The sequence below is a fragment of the Sylvia atricapilla genome, chromosome 6 (genome assembly GCF_009819655.1).
Source record: "Sylvia atricapilla isolate bSylAtr1 chromosome 6, bSylAtr1.pri, whole genome shotgun sequence".
NCBI classification, from domain to species: Eukaryota; Metazoa; Chordata; class Aves; order Passeriformes; family Sylviidae; genus Sylvia; species Sylvia atricapilla.
The window spans coordinates 9,588,643-9,602,010 of record NC_089145.1 but is presented as its reverse complement, the minus strand read 5'-3'; the positions used below and the strand labels follow the sequence as shown (position 1 = coordinate 9,602,010).

Sequence of the window (13,368 nt, the reverse complement as noted above, 5' to 3'; positions counted from 1 at the left end):
TCGTAGCATCCAGCTGGCCAGAATCAGATGAGATCAAGCCCAAGGTGAACACACGTGAATATGGGGCTGTCCTGTCCCTGCCCTGTGGGAGCTGCTAATTAGAGATGTGCTGACCATTAGGGAGTTACTTGCTTTGAACACTGCAACAAAATAATTTAATTATTAATCTACTACTTTAATAATTAAGTTAATCCTTTATTTGTTGATTAAGTAAACCTTTATTTGTGGCTGGAAACTTCAGAGGAGTCTTGACAGGCGCACAGGGCTCTGGTTGTTTGGTTGGGAATTTTTTTAGATCCAGGCATAGCCCCTGTTAGGGGTCACAGTCCCCATGAAGGGTGTCACTATTGTTTGCTTTGGTTGAGGGATCACAGCCTCCCTGAGGGGTCACTTGTCCTGGCTCTTGTTTGCTCCAGTTTGGTGATGGTGGATGAGGATGGTTGTTCAGCGCCTGCAATAGGCAGGGTCATGTGAACCACAGTGACCCAACCCAACATCACACACGCTGTCAAACAGAGAAAATTCTATCCTGAGTTACGGGAAACTTAAAAAGAGTGAAAAATGCCATGGGAAAGACTCAAAAGTGAACTCCATGGGAAAGACTAGAGGTTTCTGACAAATTTATTTCTCCCCCTGTGCATCTTAAAGGTCTGTTAGGTTGCATTCCATGTGTTTCAAGGCAGTAGGAGCTGGTTTTCCATCTCTCTCAGTGGGGTCTCTCAGAAGTGCCCTTGGTGGGTTTGCCAGCAGCACCAGCTCCCGAGGGGCATCAGTCACGAGTCTCCCATGGAGGGAGGTGACAGGGCTCCCACAGTCGGTGGCAGATTGTGAGTGTTACTTCCTGGCTATTTCCTGGGAAAGTTACTCCTCCCAACACGGAGCTGTGATACTCCTGGGTAGGAAAAAACAGGCAACTCCTTCCATTCCCATAGCAAAATGCTCACTCCTGCTTCCCAAAGTAATAGTTGAGTATTGGGAATGGTTTCTGCTCACAGTTAAATGCTGATTGCTTGTTGTTTAGAACTTGAAGACAACTAGTTAATTGAGAAGACAGTCTTAATTAAGCCTACAGTAACACAGTTCATTTACTGAGTTTCTTGCATCCTGTATTCGGATGCAGCAAAGACATTTCCGAAATAGCACCTCTGGAAATCCCACAGTGCTCTGATACCTGGGACAGCTGTGCCCCAACCTAGTGAGCAACAGCTAAAAAATGCACAATATAATCATGTAGGAATTGAGTCTGTTTGCTGATGAGAAATTGAGCACTTGCTATTTTTTGTCAAAGGAACACTCAAGACATCCCTTTTCCTCCTGCTCCCAAGAAAATTCCCTCCTGGAACGCAACAATCCTCTACAAAATCATTACTTGGAAGACTGTAATTTTCTGCAATATTCTTTTTCTTCCCTCTGAGCCCCAGCAACGAGCATCACCTGTCCCACTGGCTGCTGGGGCTGTTACTGCATGCAGGTTCACCTAAAGGTACGAAGGATTTTTTTCCTGAGGTTGGAAATGGTTCCTGGCAGAAATCATGTGGCTTCACAGGAAATTCTGGCGCACTAGCAATAACATTATAGTGCCTTTGTAAGACCCTTGTTAAACAGGAGTGAAATCAGTTTTTGGGTTTAAAATTATCAAGGATAAGGGGAAAGGAGGTTGCATAGGCAGATTCACTCTCACCTGGCATATGGACATCTGGAAATGAGCTTGGTACCCTTGTCTGGCATGTGGACATCTGGGAAATGAGCTTAACAGCCCTTTTTCCCCCCAGACTTGTGTCCATGTCACCTCCTAGCCCTGTTAATACCACCCCAGAAGCCAGATGATTAGAAATTACTATTGTTATCCCTGCTTACATCAAGCAGCAAGTGTTAAAGAAGTGGCTACACTTGGCAGTTTCCAGTGGGAAGAGTATTCAAGCTGCATCCACAGGTCTTCACCTGCAACACCTTACTACAAGGACCTGGGGAACCCCTTCTTCATGTGCCAGCTCTCCTCATCCTCCCCTCATCCCCAACAAAGACAGCAGACCAGAGGCAGAAATAGATCTTTAATGAACTATACAAAAAATGACCCAGTGGTCCCTCCTGCGTAGAGGGCTCAGCAGAAGAGGTGCAAGACTTTGCGGAAGAAGTTCCTGAACTCAGCATTGAAGACGGTGTAAATGATGGGGTTGAGAGCACTGTTGACGTAGCCCAGCCAAGTGACAGTGCTGGTGACTTGAGGGGGGATGGAACAGGACTTGCAGAGAGCCCTGGTAATGTGCACCACAAAAAAAGGTGTCCAGCAGAAGAGGAAAGCACCTGCCAGGAGGATAATAAAGAGAGAAGGTGATGAGAATGTTCAAAAGGGTTTAATTTAACAAAGCCTGAGCCAAAAAAGATAGACACCACTCAGTTACTCAGGGAAAAGGCAGCAGTTGTGCTGATGTGGAGCTGGGCTTATGTCCGGCAAAAAGCTAGGATGTCTTTCCTGTCTTAAACATTGATGAAAAGTCTTAAGTTAGTCTCTCTTTGGTTTGAATGTAAGATATTGGGAGTCACAGGTTTGCCTTGAAGGCAGGTTGGGTTACAAGCACGGCATGTGTTCTTTCCCAAGGGTGGTGGATTTTGGCACTGCTTTGGATTCACCCAGGTCCTGCCAATCTGAGCACTGTGGCGGGACAAGGTGGCACATTTCCCACCCTCCCCAGCCACCCCTGACAGCCACTCACCAACAACGACCGGCAGCACCCGCATGGCCTTGCGCTCCCGGCCGTTGATCTTGGCCCGCTTGCGCCCGTGCCCTGGGTGCGGATACCTGAGGTGTGGGTAGGACACAGTCTGAATCCCACTGTTCATCCCACACTCCCCAGGGAGGCCGGCACGGGCGTAGGGGCTGCACTCCAGCAGCCCCAGCCGGGTCTGCTCTCTCTCCATCAAGGTTGGGGGGTGATACAGCTTCCTGTTGGCTCCGTGGATGCAGCCTCTCAGCTTGGCCTTCCGGGCTTCTTCCCAGCGCTTGAGTCCTTGGAACATGCCACAGTACAGCACCAGCATGACAGGGCATGGGATGAAGAAGGAGCAGATGGAGGAATACACGATGTAGTTGTCATCCTCCAGTTGGCACAAGCTGGGGTCCCGGTCTGGGACATTGTTGAGGCCAAATATGACTGGGGATGCCACAGCAAAGGCGAATATCCAGGTGGTGGATATAAGGATCAGCTGCCGCAGGTCGATCTGTCGCCGGTTGTAGTTGAGTGGGATTTGAACAGCAATGAACCTGCCAACACAGCCCTGGGTGAGTCAGTCCTGATGTGGTGGTGGCACTACTGGTAATGTCACCGAGGGGCCCCAAGGTCCTTGTCACTGTCCTTCCCCCCATTACTTTACTAACAGCTGAGGCCTGGGCTACCATCAGAACAGCCAAGGGACAGCTCTGGCTCATCACACAAGAGTTTGGCCACCACTGATGGGACACAAACATGGTGGTGGAGGACGTTAGGGCAGAACACCCTCCTTAGGGGAGGGCAGAATCCTCCCTGCTTGGGACACCGGCAAGGGCCCGTGGAACCAGTGTGCTGCCCAGGCACAGCCAGAGCAGGAAGCCACTCACCGATCCACGCTGATAGCACACAGGTTGAAGATGGAGGCTGTGCACAGCATCACATCCATGGTCATCAGGGCATCGCAGAGCACCGTGCTGAGGGACCACACTCCTCCCTGGAACTGAAAAGATCCCTGGGGTCAGCAGATGCTGTATCCTTTAACATGACAGGAACACAGCCATGCCTGGGTGCCTCAACACTCATGTTTCCTCCAAACAAGCAGGCCAAAGTTGAGTGTTCCTCCCACGGCACAATGGTCCCAGTGCAGCAGCAGTACATGGGAATTAACCCCACACAGAGCCCACAGCCTGCTCAGAGCTTGTGGTTCTGGCCTGTCTGGAAAACTGAGCCCTCAGACCATCACTACAGCCAAGCGAGTCATTCTGGGCAGAGAAATGGATGCAGGACAATGCACTGCCTTGAATGAGGGCAGGTACCCCCAAACTCCTCAACCCCCCCTATTCAGGACCCTAAGATCTCCCCAACAAGGCAGTATTGGCTGCACAACATCCTGAGCTCAGCCTCCAAGCAAGCAAGAGACAGAGCACAAAGCTCCTCTTCTACTTCTGTGTCTGAACTGCTCCAAGCCCCTGTGTGTAGACGATGTGAAAGAGTTTCCCTGTGTTACACAACTGTTCTATCCTGGAAGGATAAGGACAAGTCCAGTGTCTGGAGACCAGGTCCAGGCAGTGAGTAACAACCTCTGATCCTCTCCCCACGGTCACAGGCGCCAAGGCAGAGCAGCAGGCTCCAGTGTCAGTGTTCTGAACCACCTGGAAGTGTTGACTCTGCCATCCTTGGTGATTTTCAGCTTGGTCATGTCTCAGCCAGCAGCATAGGCTCTGCACAGCCCATAGCACAGGACAGACAGAAGGACAGCAATGGCTGATGTTGGTACAGCCAGAAACTACTTGCAGACTTTGTTCCAGTTGAGTCCTTGTCTCACCTAGGTACAAACCCAGCTTGTTCTTTTAACATTAAAGCACTTTTTAGGCTGATACAGAAATAGGTCACCTAGATCCCATCCCTGTGCCATTATTCCCATGAGCTCCTTGAGCACAGGCAGAGACCTATCAGTTTGCTCACACCTGCACAGGTAAACCAGGAAGCTCAATAGGCTGTCACCACAAGGGCAGCAGGGAATTCTTCCTCTGAGTTTGGGACTGAGGAAAATTCCACCATCCTTTGGGTCCCTCTGCAGAGAGAGGTTCACTTAAAAATCCAATAAAATGTACAAATAAGTATGATTTTAGCTTTAAAAAAAGTGTTCAGTAGGAATGGCCCCTTGTCATGCTTGACCCAAACACTGTACTTTGATATTGCAAAATACCAAACACTATCTGTATTCTCTATATGCTTTTATTAAAATATATTATAAATATTACTATAGTATATATATTGCTACATGTAGTATATTTAATTTTCCATGTATGTTTATCTACAAATAATGTGCATCATCTAATATATGTAATTTATTATTTTTTTAATCTCTAGAAAATGTGTTGCATAATTTTTTTTTTAATATATAAATCCCAGGGACTTTCTCCTCTATAGAAATAGCCAGCCAGTGTTCATAGAGTCTAATGTTGCTGCCCTTTAATGTTGCAGGTTTCAGGAAGCAGGTATGGATTTGTCCCTGTACTGCTAAACAACAGGTTCTGGCTTCATTCATCCCAGCAGAGAGTGGAGCCACGTGGGGAACACGCTCCACAGAACACCAGCAAGGTGCTGAACCCCAGCCCCTGCCAGCAACAGGGCAGGCAGCTCTGCAGGGATTAATATCAGCCAGTAATGATGTCAAGCACAGGATTATGATTAGAGGAGCTGTAAAGCCAAAGGAGTCTCTGAAGAAACTGTTTTGCTATTTTTGTACAGCATCTCCTTGAGATACCTCCAGGGGAGCTCTGGAGTCAGACCTGAGGGCTCCATTCAGCCTCTTCTCTAGCACAATGCAGCCACTCCAAACTGAATTTGGGACCTGAATCATCAATTACCAAATTTCTGCCAAGCTCACTGCAATCTTGACAGGTCCAGTTTGGCTTATGAGAGAGCAAATTTGATTTTGGGCAACAGTTTTCCAAACCTATTTGTGATCTGGGGGAACTAATTGATTCTGAAAAGGACAAGGGCTCTCGGGCTGCAGCACCTTTGGATCATGTGAGATTAAAGTTGGAAAATGCTATAAACCCTTCCCTAACAACCCTCAAGACTCTGCGAAGGTGCTAGGAGAGAACTTCCCATTCTATGGTGTTTGTCACCTGCCCACCTTGGCAAAATGTGCCAAGGACCCTTCTGATGGGAGTAACTTTGGATAAGAGGCTTTGCTGGGCCATGTGATTAAGGAGTACCCAATTCCAGGAGGCTGCAGCAGATTAGCCCATCAAGGCACACAGTGTAAAGATTTAGGGATCACAAACAGCTCAAGCTTCCTTTAAGAAGTGCTCCACAGCAACTGCACATTCAGCAGCTCTTTGGGCTCTCCACTTTTCCAGAATACAATGCAGAAGTTTTTATAGGACGGTGGATGGCAGGATACAGACTTGGCTTCTCAACCACCCTTGCAGCTGCCTTCCTAGTCATCCCATTCTGGTATCTTTATTCCTAAGCACAGCTGATTTATAAGGAAAACTCTGCCTTCTAAACCAGCCTGATGCCAGAAGAGCTGCCAAGGGCAGAAGCCAAGACAGAGACAAAGGTTTTAGTCCTATTTCTTCTCTTGTCTCAGTCCTGCCTCATGCAGGGAACAGCAGGAGCCTGAAAGGGAATTAGGAGATGGCCAGCTGGACTTTGAACAAGCATCTGCCTCAGTGCAGCCATGGCTCAAAGATATGGCATGGACTGAGAAGGCTGTGACATGAGTTGGAAGAGGAGTAGTCCTTGCCAGTGGGCAAAGTCCAGCATCAGAGCCAAAGAATTGTCCCCATGTCCACCAGAGGCTGACTTGAGGCTTTTTGTCATGAGTAGTGACAACTGTCACAGTCCCCAGAATACACAACACAGCCTGCAAGAGGAGAGGAGAGGAAGAAGAGGGAGTGGGACATAAGACTGAGGTGCCTCATGTCTGCTCTGATGTTGTTTCTTAACTTCAGTCACTGAGGTCAAGGTTTTTCAGAGATCATGAGCAAGCCTGATCATCCACCTGAGACATTATGAGGGCCAAGAATTCCAAGACACCTCTCCTCAATTACTGATATCTGAAAAAACCTCTAAGCACTGCTTTGTAATTGCTGGCCTGTGTCACCTCCCTGGTACTTTGTGTGGCTCAGACACCAGCCAGGCCCAGAATAACATCTGTTTCCACTAAAACTGTAACATTCTAGGAAAGACTAATCCCGAATCCTGCTGCAAACAAGCTGATATGCATTCACAGAGAGCCAGGGGAAATTTGGAGAGGGTAGAGGTCTGGCCTCTCATTAGAGGAGCTGCATCACAGAAAATACTGCAAGAAAATAGATGCTTTGATACCAAACTAGTGACATCCTGAAAGTTTTAGGCAGAACCCATCACCTTCACCAAGAAAAGAAGATAGCTCATGTGGTTTGTACTGGCTGCTCCATCGTCATGCCTGTTGGGAACATTCATCTTCCCTGACCTGGAGGAGGAGCCAGGTAAACATGCAAATCTGCTCAAACTGTTTCCTCTCCATAATCACTTACACAGGTCTTAGTGGCAAAGATGTTTACATAACCAGCACCCTCAGCTCCTGCCAGCAGCTTCCTGGCTCAGGCCTGTTCCCTCGGCAGGGATTAGCAGAGAGCTGATCACAGGAGCAGCAGGTACAGGTACAGGTGTGTTCCCCAGCACAGTCCACGTGTGGAGCTTCTCCTGGTGCCTGCCCTAATTGCTGGGATGCCTCCACTTAATGAGGACTGTAGAAACTCCTGCAAGTATCCCCAAGTCTTTGGGACTCCTGATGTTGTCACAGTCTCTGGGAAGAGGAAGCAGTTACACACAAGCCTTTGGAGCCATGTAGCTCCTTCCCAAATCCACCCAGAACCAAATGATATCCTGCAGTAATTCGCAGCACTGTAGCTCTGCTTCCTCAGGTGACCCCTGTTTCAGTGCTACCAGTGCTCCAGGCACTCTCTGGGGATCTTCTCCTGGCTCTCTTCACATGAAAGCAGAACTCTGCTCTTCAGGAATAACAGTTAATGCCTGGAAGTGCCCCAGGTCATCTCTTTCCTCCTCGCTTTCCATCATCCCTGCCTTTCTGGCACTGGATTGATTGCTGGAAAGCACTTGACACACTCATTAAAAAGCCAAGACTGGCATAAGAGCAGTGCAACTTCCCCACGGAAGTTACCATTACCTCTCCCCATCATACTGCCAAGACCTGAGATTCCCAGGCAAGCAGGAAGCTAAGTGCCTTCTGCCCACCAGGGCAGGCAGCTGTATGGTAATTACAACTGGAAAACACTAGAACATGTCTTTGTTCTATATTTGCATGAGTCCAGTGGAAAGAGAATATGTGTCCATAATTGCTGCCGGTGTCTGAAATGAGCTTTCTTGACAACCAAAAATAAAAGCCAAGATCAAGGACTCTACCACTGTACTCCAGTGGCAGCAAAGGATCATCCCGATCCCACAGGAAAAGATGGGAAAGAATCCCACCCCCACTGGGGCTTGGAGGAGATCTGTTGTTTGTGAGGATGTCAGATGTCACCTCAAAGGTTAAGTCCCTCCTGCTGTCTTCTAAAGCCCTGACTCGGAGGAATGTTTCCAAAACTGGAACACAAAATACCACCTCACAGGAAAACAGCACAAGGTGAGCAAGTTTCTGCTGAATGAAAAAATGCTCAGCTTACTGTTCTGTTCCTGCTAAAAAAAGCAAAAAACCCACCGCCTCAGCTGGTTTTCAAGTTTTCCAATAAGCCTTCAGAGTCCACTTTTACTGTGTTAGGAGTTGTACTAAAATTTAAAACAACAAAACAAAAACCCCACACCAAGAATGAAGGCTGAGGTGAACTTTCAGGACTGTCCAGGCCGTATTTTCAGTGGCTACCATGTTTGGGACAGAGTGCAAGCTGAAACCAAGCTAGTTTTAAAGAGTGATCACTATACCCTGCATCTTTCATCCCAAATCTAATTCTGAGTTTTGCCTCCAAGGAAAAAAATAAAAAAGAAAAGAAACCACAAAAAATCTGTCCTCTGGCATGGATTCACTTACTCTCCCTTTTTCTTATCTAATTTCAGAACAAAATGAGCTGGAAATCCTGCACCAGCATACAGGAGATGACTAAAATGAACATGGGCACCTGTCATACAGCACCTTCATTCCCCATGTTTAATATCCTGGGAGCAGAGACATGGAAGAATTCCCTCACAGAACTGATGTTTATGAACAGCCATGAAACTGAACATACCAAGGATCACCACAAGCTGGACAGCCCCACTTTTTAAAGATCTTACAGGTATGAACACCCGTTACCTGAGAATCCAGAACTTGTAGAATGTCTGTGGTATTCAAGGAAAGCACCACAATACTCCTGCCCCATTGGAAGCATTTTCAGAGGTACCCCAGAACACATTAACCTGTATTTTATATATTCCAGCAAAACTCCCACCTGCAGGCAAAAGGAAACCACTCTGGTGTTGACTGCCCATAGAAAGACTGGGGACTAAAAGCATCAAGAGACAACAGAAGGAGGAAGGAAGAAAAGGGATCCCAATTAGCAAAAAGTAGCTGAGAAGAATGATGAAGAATGTGCCTTTCTAACCAGCAAAATGGAGGTAATGAGGGAAAAGCGAATCCACCACAACCAAGCAAACAGTGGAAAAAGAGGGGATCTAATGCTCCAGTTCTTCACTGGTTCTTCTCATGGGTCCTCAGATGAACCTGCTGTTCCACAATACCTGTCTCCAGAGAGGTCACAATGTCTTGCAAAATCCTAGGACAAGGTAGAGACCATTCTAAGCTGTAATCTGCAGCCTGCCTTGCTTAGGTGAATACAGGCCTAACAGTCACGGCCTGCTGAGACATGGGGTGCTCCACATGGCTTGGGAGAGAGGACAAGAGGGGAGATGCTCTTCCACAGCTGGGAAGGAGATCCACACTACCAGCTACCACCAGGATGGGTAGAAAAACCTGCCATTTGGCCCAGTGGATGCTTTCATCCTCTTGAGCAGGGAAGAGCCACCAGCTGGTACTAACAGGTTCTAAAACATCCCCCTGCCAGCACAAGGGTTTATTCATCCCTGGCAGTAAATGTTACAGAGAGAACCACTCAACCTCGGGAGTGCCTGTAGTTCTTTCCCTCAGCTGTCACAGTCTGGGGGGTGAACAGGTTTTGGGAGTGAACAGCAGCTCTGCCCCATGTCCCTGAGCTGGCTCTCCATGACCACCATCACATGCTGGGTCAGGTCTGTGCCAATCAACAACCTGCCGACCAAAGCCCACCCAGCTCCTGGAAAAGACAGCTTTTCCTTCTCAGCCAACATGGAAAGTTGTTTCCTGGCTAAAGATGCTAAAGATTTCCCTTTATCGCCAAAATCTGCTCACTTTATACCAAACAGAGCACAGCACCTGTCTCTTCCTATCCATTTGCCGACGGCAACCCGGACAGCGTGCAAGCCAAGGGACTGCCACCCCGCCTCGCCTCCACTCGGCGCGGTTCGGACGGGGATCCCAGGAACTCGCACGGAGGCGGCTCCGCTCCCCGCGCCCGCGGTCCCGCAGCGCTGTGCGATGCCGTGACGCTCGCAGGTAAGAGCCGAGGTCTGACTGTCACATCCCTGGGGATAGGGTTGTCCCGGGGAGGGGACACTCCCGGGCCGGCGGGGTGGCGGTGGGCAGCAAGCCCGGAGAGCGGCTTTGACCCTCGGTACTTGGTCTCTTGCCCCTCCGCTTCCCCGTAACCTGAAGGCTCGGCGAGCACACAAGCCCCAGCCCGCCGTCCCGCGGTGTCCCCGTGCTGTCTCACCTCGGAGTAGACGTAGAGGGGCAGGACGAGGAGGGCGAGCAGCAGGTCGGCCACGGCGAGGCTGACGATGAAGTAGTTGGTGGTGGTCTTGAGCGCCCGCTCCGTGCAGACGCTCAGACAGACGAGCCCGTTGCCGCCGACGATGAGGAGGATGAGGAGGATGCCGAGCACCAGGGCGGCGATGCTGTGGCCGGGTCCGGCGGGCGGGGGTCCGGCGGTGCCGTTGCCCATGGCCCCGCGGCGCTGCCCCGCAGCCCCGCGCACGGAGCCGGGCCGGCCGCCGGGAGCTGCCCGCCGAGCCGCGGGAGGAGCCTCCGCCGCCGCCCCGCCCGGCCCCGGCCCCGCGGGGACAACTGGGTCACCACCAAGAGGCTTAAGGGGAGGCGGGGGGGGGGGTAGACTCCCGGTGTCCCGGTGTCCCGAGCGCTGCAGAGGTCCTGCTGTGTTCTCACACGGTCTTGCTGTGTTCTTGCATAGGGTTGTTCTCTTAAGCAATGTTAGAGGAAAGAACTAGAATGAGTACAGACCGGGTGAATAACTGGGAAATTGTATTCCGATGTGTGTGTAGAATCTGGTGATGTTTAGGAGTTTGTAATTAAACTGAGTGAAGATCCAGACAGTCCATAATGAAATTTGAAGATACTGCCAAGACAGGATGCTGCGAGCGTCTTGGAGCACAGAGCAGGGATTCAAAGTGCTCTTGATAAATTGGCAAATGTAGGATGCACTTCAGAAGGAATTTTGCACCTTACCGATGCTTGGGTAGGAATAACCAACTGCAGAAATGTTAGATACAGGAAGAAAACAGATAGGCAGCAAGTGTGGGAGCAAAGATGGGGTGGCAGGTCATGAGCTGAACATGAAGGCTGGGGTGTCTTACTGCAGAAAATGAGAGAAAAGTGTTGTTTGAGGGGTACCTATGCACCTGCAGAATTAGAAAGCAGAGGGAGGTGTGATCTCCCATTTCCAGCCCAGATGACTTGGGAGATGTGGGAGCTGATACAGACTCTGTGAGCATCTCTGCACGTTGCCACCAAACCTCAGCCCAGATGTTAATGCCAGGTAAGCATTCAGGTCAGCCTGGTGTTTGTGGAAGTCACTGAGGAAAAAAGGCTTTGCAGTAAAGGGACATTTATACTTCATGGAAGGGAAAAATGCATTTTTGGAAGCTTTTTATGAGACAAATTGCTTCTAAGATCTGTTTATAGGCTGCTGCTATCAGAGTTTTATCCAAACTATCGAGACTCATGGAGAAATTCTCTCTCCAAACCCTGCCCTTGCTGCCCCAAGTTCCCTTACTCTTTTTTGGAAAGGGTCGTGGTTACTCCTCAGCATGTGCAGCATGGACAGCCCAGCCCTGGTGTCAGCCATGGGGCACAGATCCAAGCACTGTCCTTTCCTTGCACTGGACTAACAGCAGCTGATCCACACAGTCTGTTTTGCCCAGTTGCTGTGGCTCTGCAATTTTGTACATGAGAAAATTCCCTTAGTTTAAGCACTTGGACAACAGTCTGGTTGGCTAAATTCTGCCTCCAGAGGTGGGGCTTCCAGATCTTTTCTAAAGCCAGAAAGAGTGCCATGTCTTTAGTAACTACAGAGTTGTGCCACCCTTCTCTCCCATACCAGTGAAAATTGCCCATCCTCATGTTGATCCCAATACCCATGGATTTGTTTTTCCAGTCATCTCCCTCTTCTAGTGTGCAAAGGCAGGAGAGACAATTCCATCTGGCCTGAGTGGGACTAAGTCATGCTCTAGATCTGTCCACCAGCACTGGAGTAGGTACTTACGTACCTCTGTCTCTACATTCCTTTTGGGAATGGTTTGTGTTGGACTCAGGAGGACAAAAGCATGGTTGCACATCTGCCAGGTTCAGAGCTTGGTGATACTTCATCTGCTGGAAAGTTCAGACAAGGAAGATGGTTTCCATCATCTGGTCACAGCTTTTCCTATCTGTGTTTGATCTCTACAGCCTGACTCCTGACACAGTCCTCACTCAGTGAGGGGCTGGGACAGTGGAACGACTTTCACTAGAGACATTTTATTCTGAGAAATCAACTTAAAGTAGTAAAAGGAGGCCCTGAAGTACATTAATGAAACTGTGTCAACCGAATACTCTTAATTTATTTATGTTTAAACCATCTGAGTGGCCAAGAGAGCTGTCCTCCTGTCTTCCCACAGGAATTAGTGCCATTCCTCTAATCCCCCTTGACAGTTAATTTACATTCATTATCTCAATTTTCCCTGTGGGTTAGTGCTGAATGACTCTTAATTCTCAGTGTGGAAGCTCATATTCCAGACTAACAGGGCCTTAATCCTAAACTAGTTTAATCCTGGAGTGGATTAAACTAATGTGAAATAATGCTTTTGACTTCCAGAAGTGAGTAGCCATGCAATCCACTAACTAGGACAGTGCTTCCATGGCAAACAGGCTACAGACATTAAACACAATTCCTTTCTTGGATAATAGGAACTGCCCTCCTAGCAGAGGAGAAGGAAAGTCTGTTTTACATCAGCGTATCCAAAGAAGTCATGTCATGTCACTGCACAAAAAACAGTGACAAAGGACAGAGTCATGGATCACCCTTATGGAAAGCAGGAGAAGTTATGCCAGTGATGGACTGGGAATGCCTAGAGCACCTTTGGAGAGGGTCTGATGTGGTTGGTGTTTTGGAACCACCCTTTTTTTTTTGAATGCACAGCCTGCAGTGTCCTTGTTCCACATCCCACTGTGACAGAAGCTGTGGAAGCACCACAGCTGCCCCTTGTGTCAGAAAAAGGGCAGCACCAGAAAAACACCCAGACCAACAAACCAGTGGGAGATCTGCCTTTTCAGAGTGTTTTGGACTGTTTGGAAAAGAAA

The 13,368-nt window shown here is 48.8% G+C and overlaps 1 protein-coding gene across 1 annotated transcript; it reads right to left on the bottom strand.

The window, feature by feature from the left end:
• Window positions 1–2,069: 2,069 nt before the first annotated feature.
• DRD4 (dopamine receptor D4) lies at window positions 2,070–10,895 on the bottom strand. The gene is made up of 4 exons (XM_066320653.1): window positions 10,508–10,895; window positions 3,596–3,708; window positions 2,715–3,262; window positions 2,070–2,304 (listed from the first exon to the last, which is right to left on the bottom strand). The coding sequence occupies exons 1-4, from the start codon at window positions 10,736–10,738 to the stop codon at window positions 2,102–2,104; spliced, it is 1,095 nt and encodes a 364-aa protein (XP_066176750.1). The 5' UTR covers window positions 10,739–10,895; the 3' UTR covers window positions 2,070–2,101.
• Window positions 10,896–13,368: the final 2,473 nt, after the last annotated feature.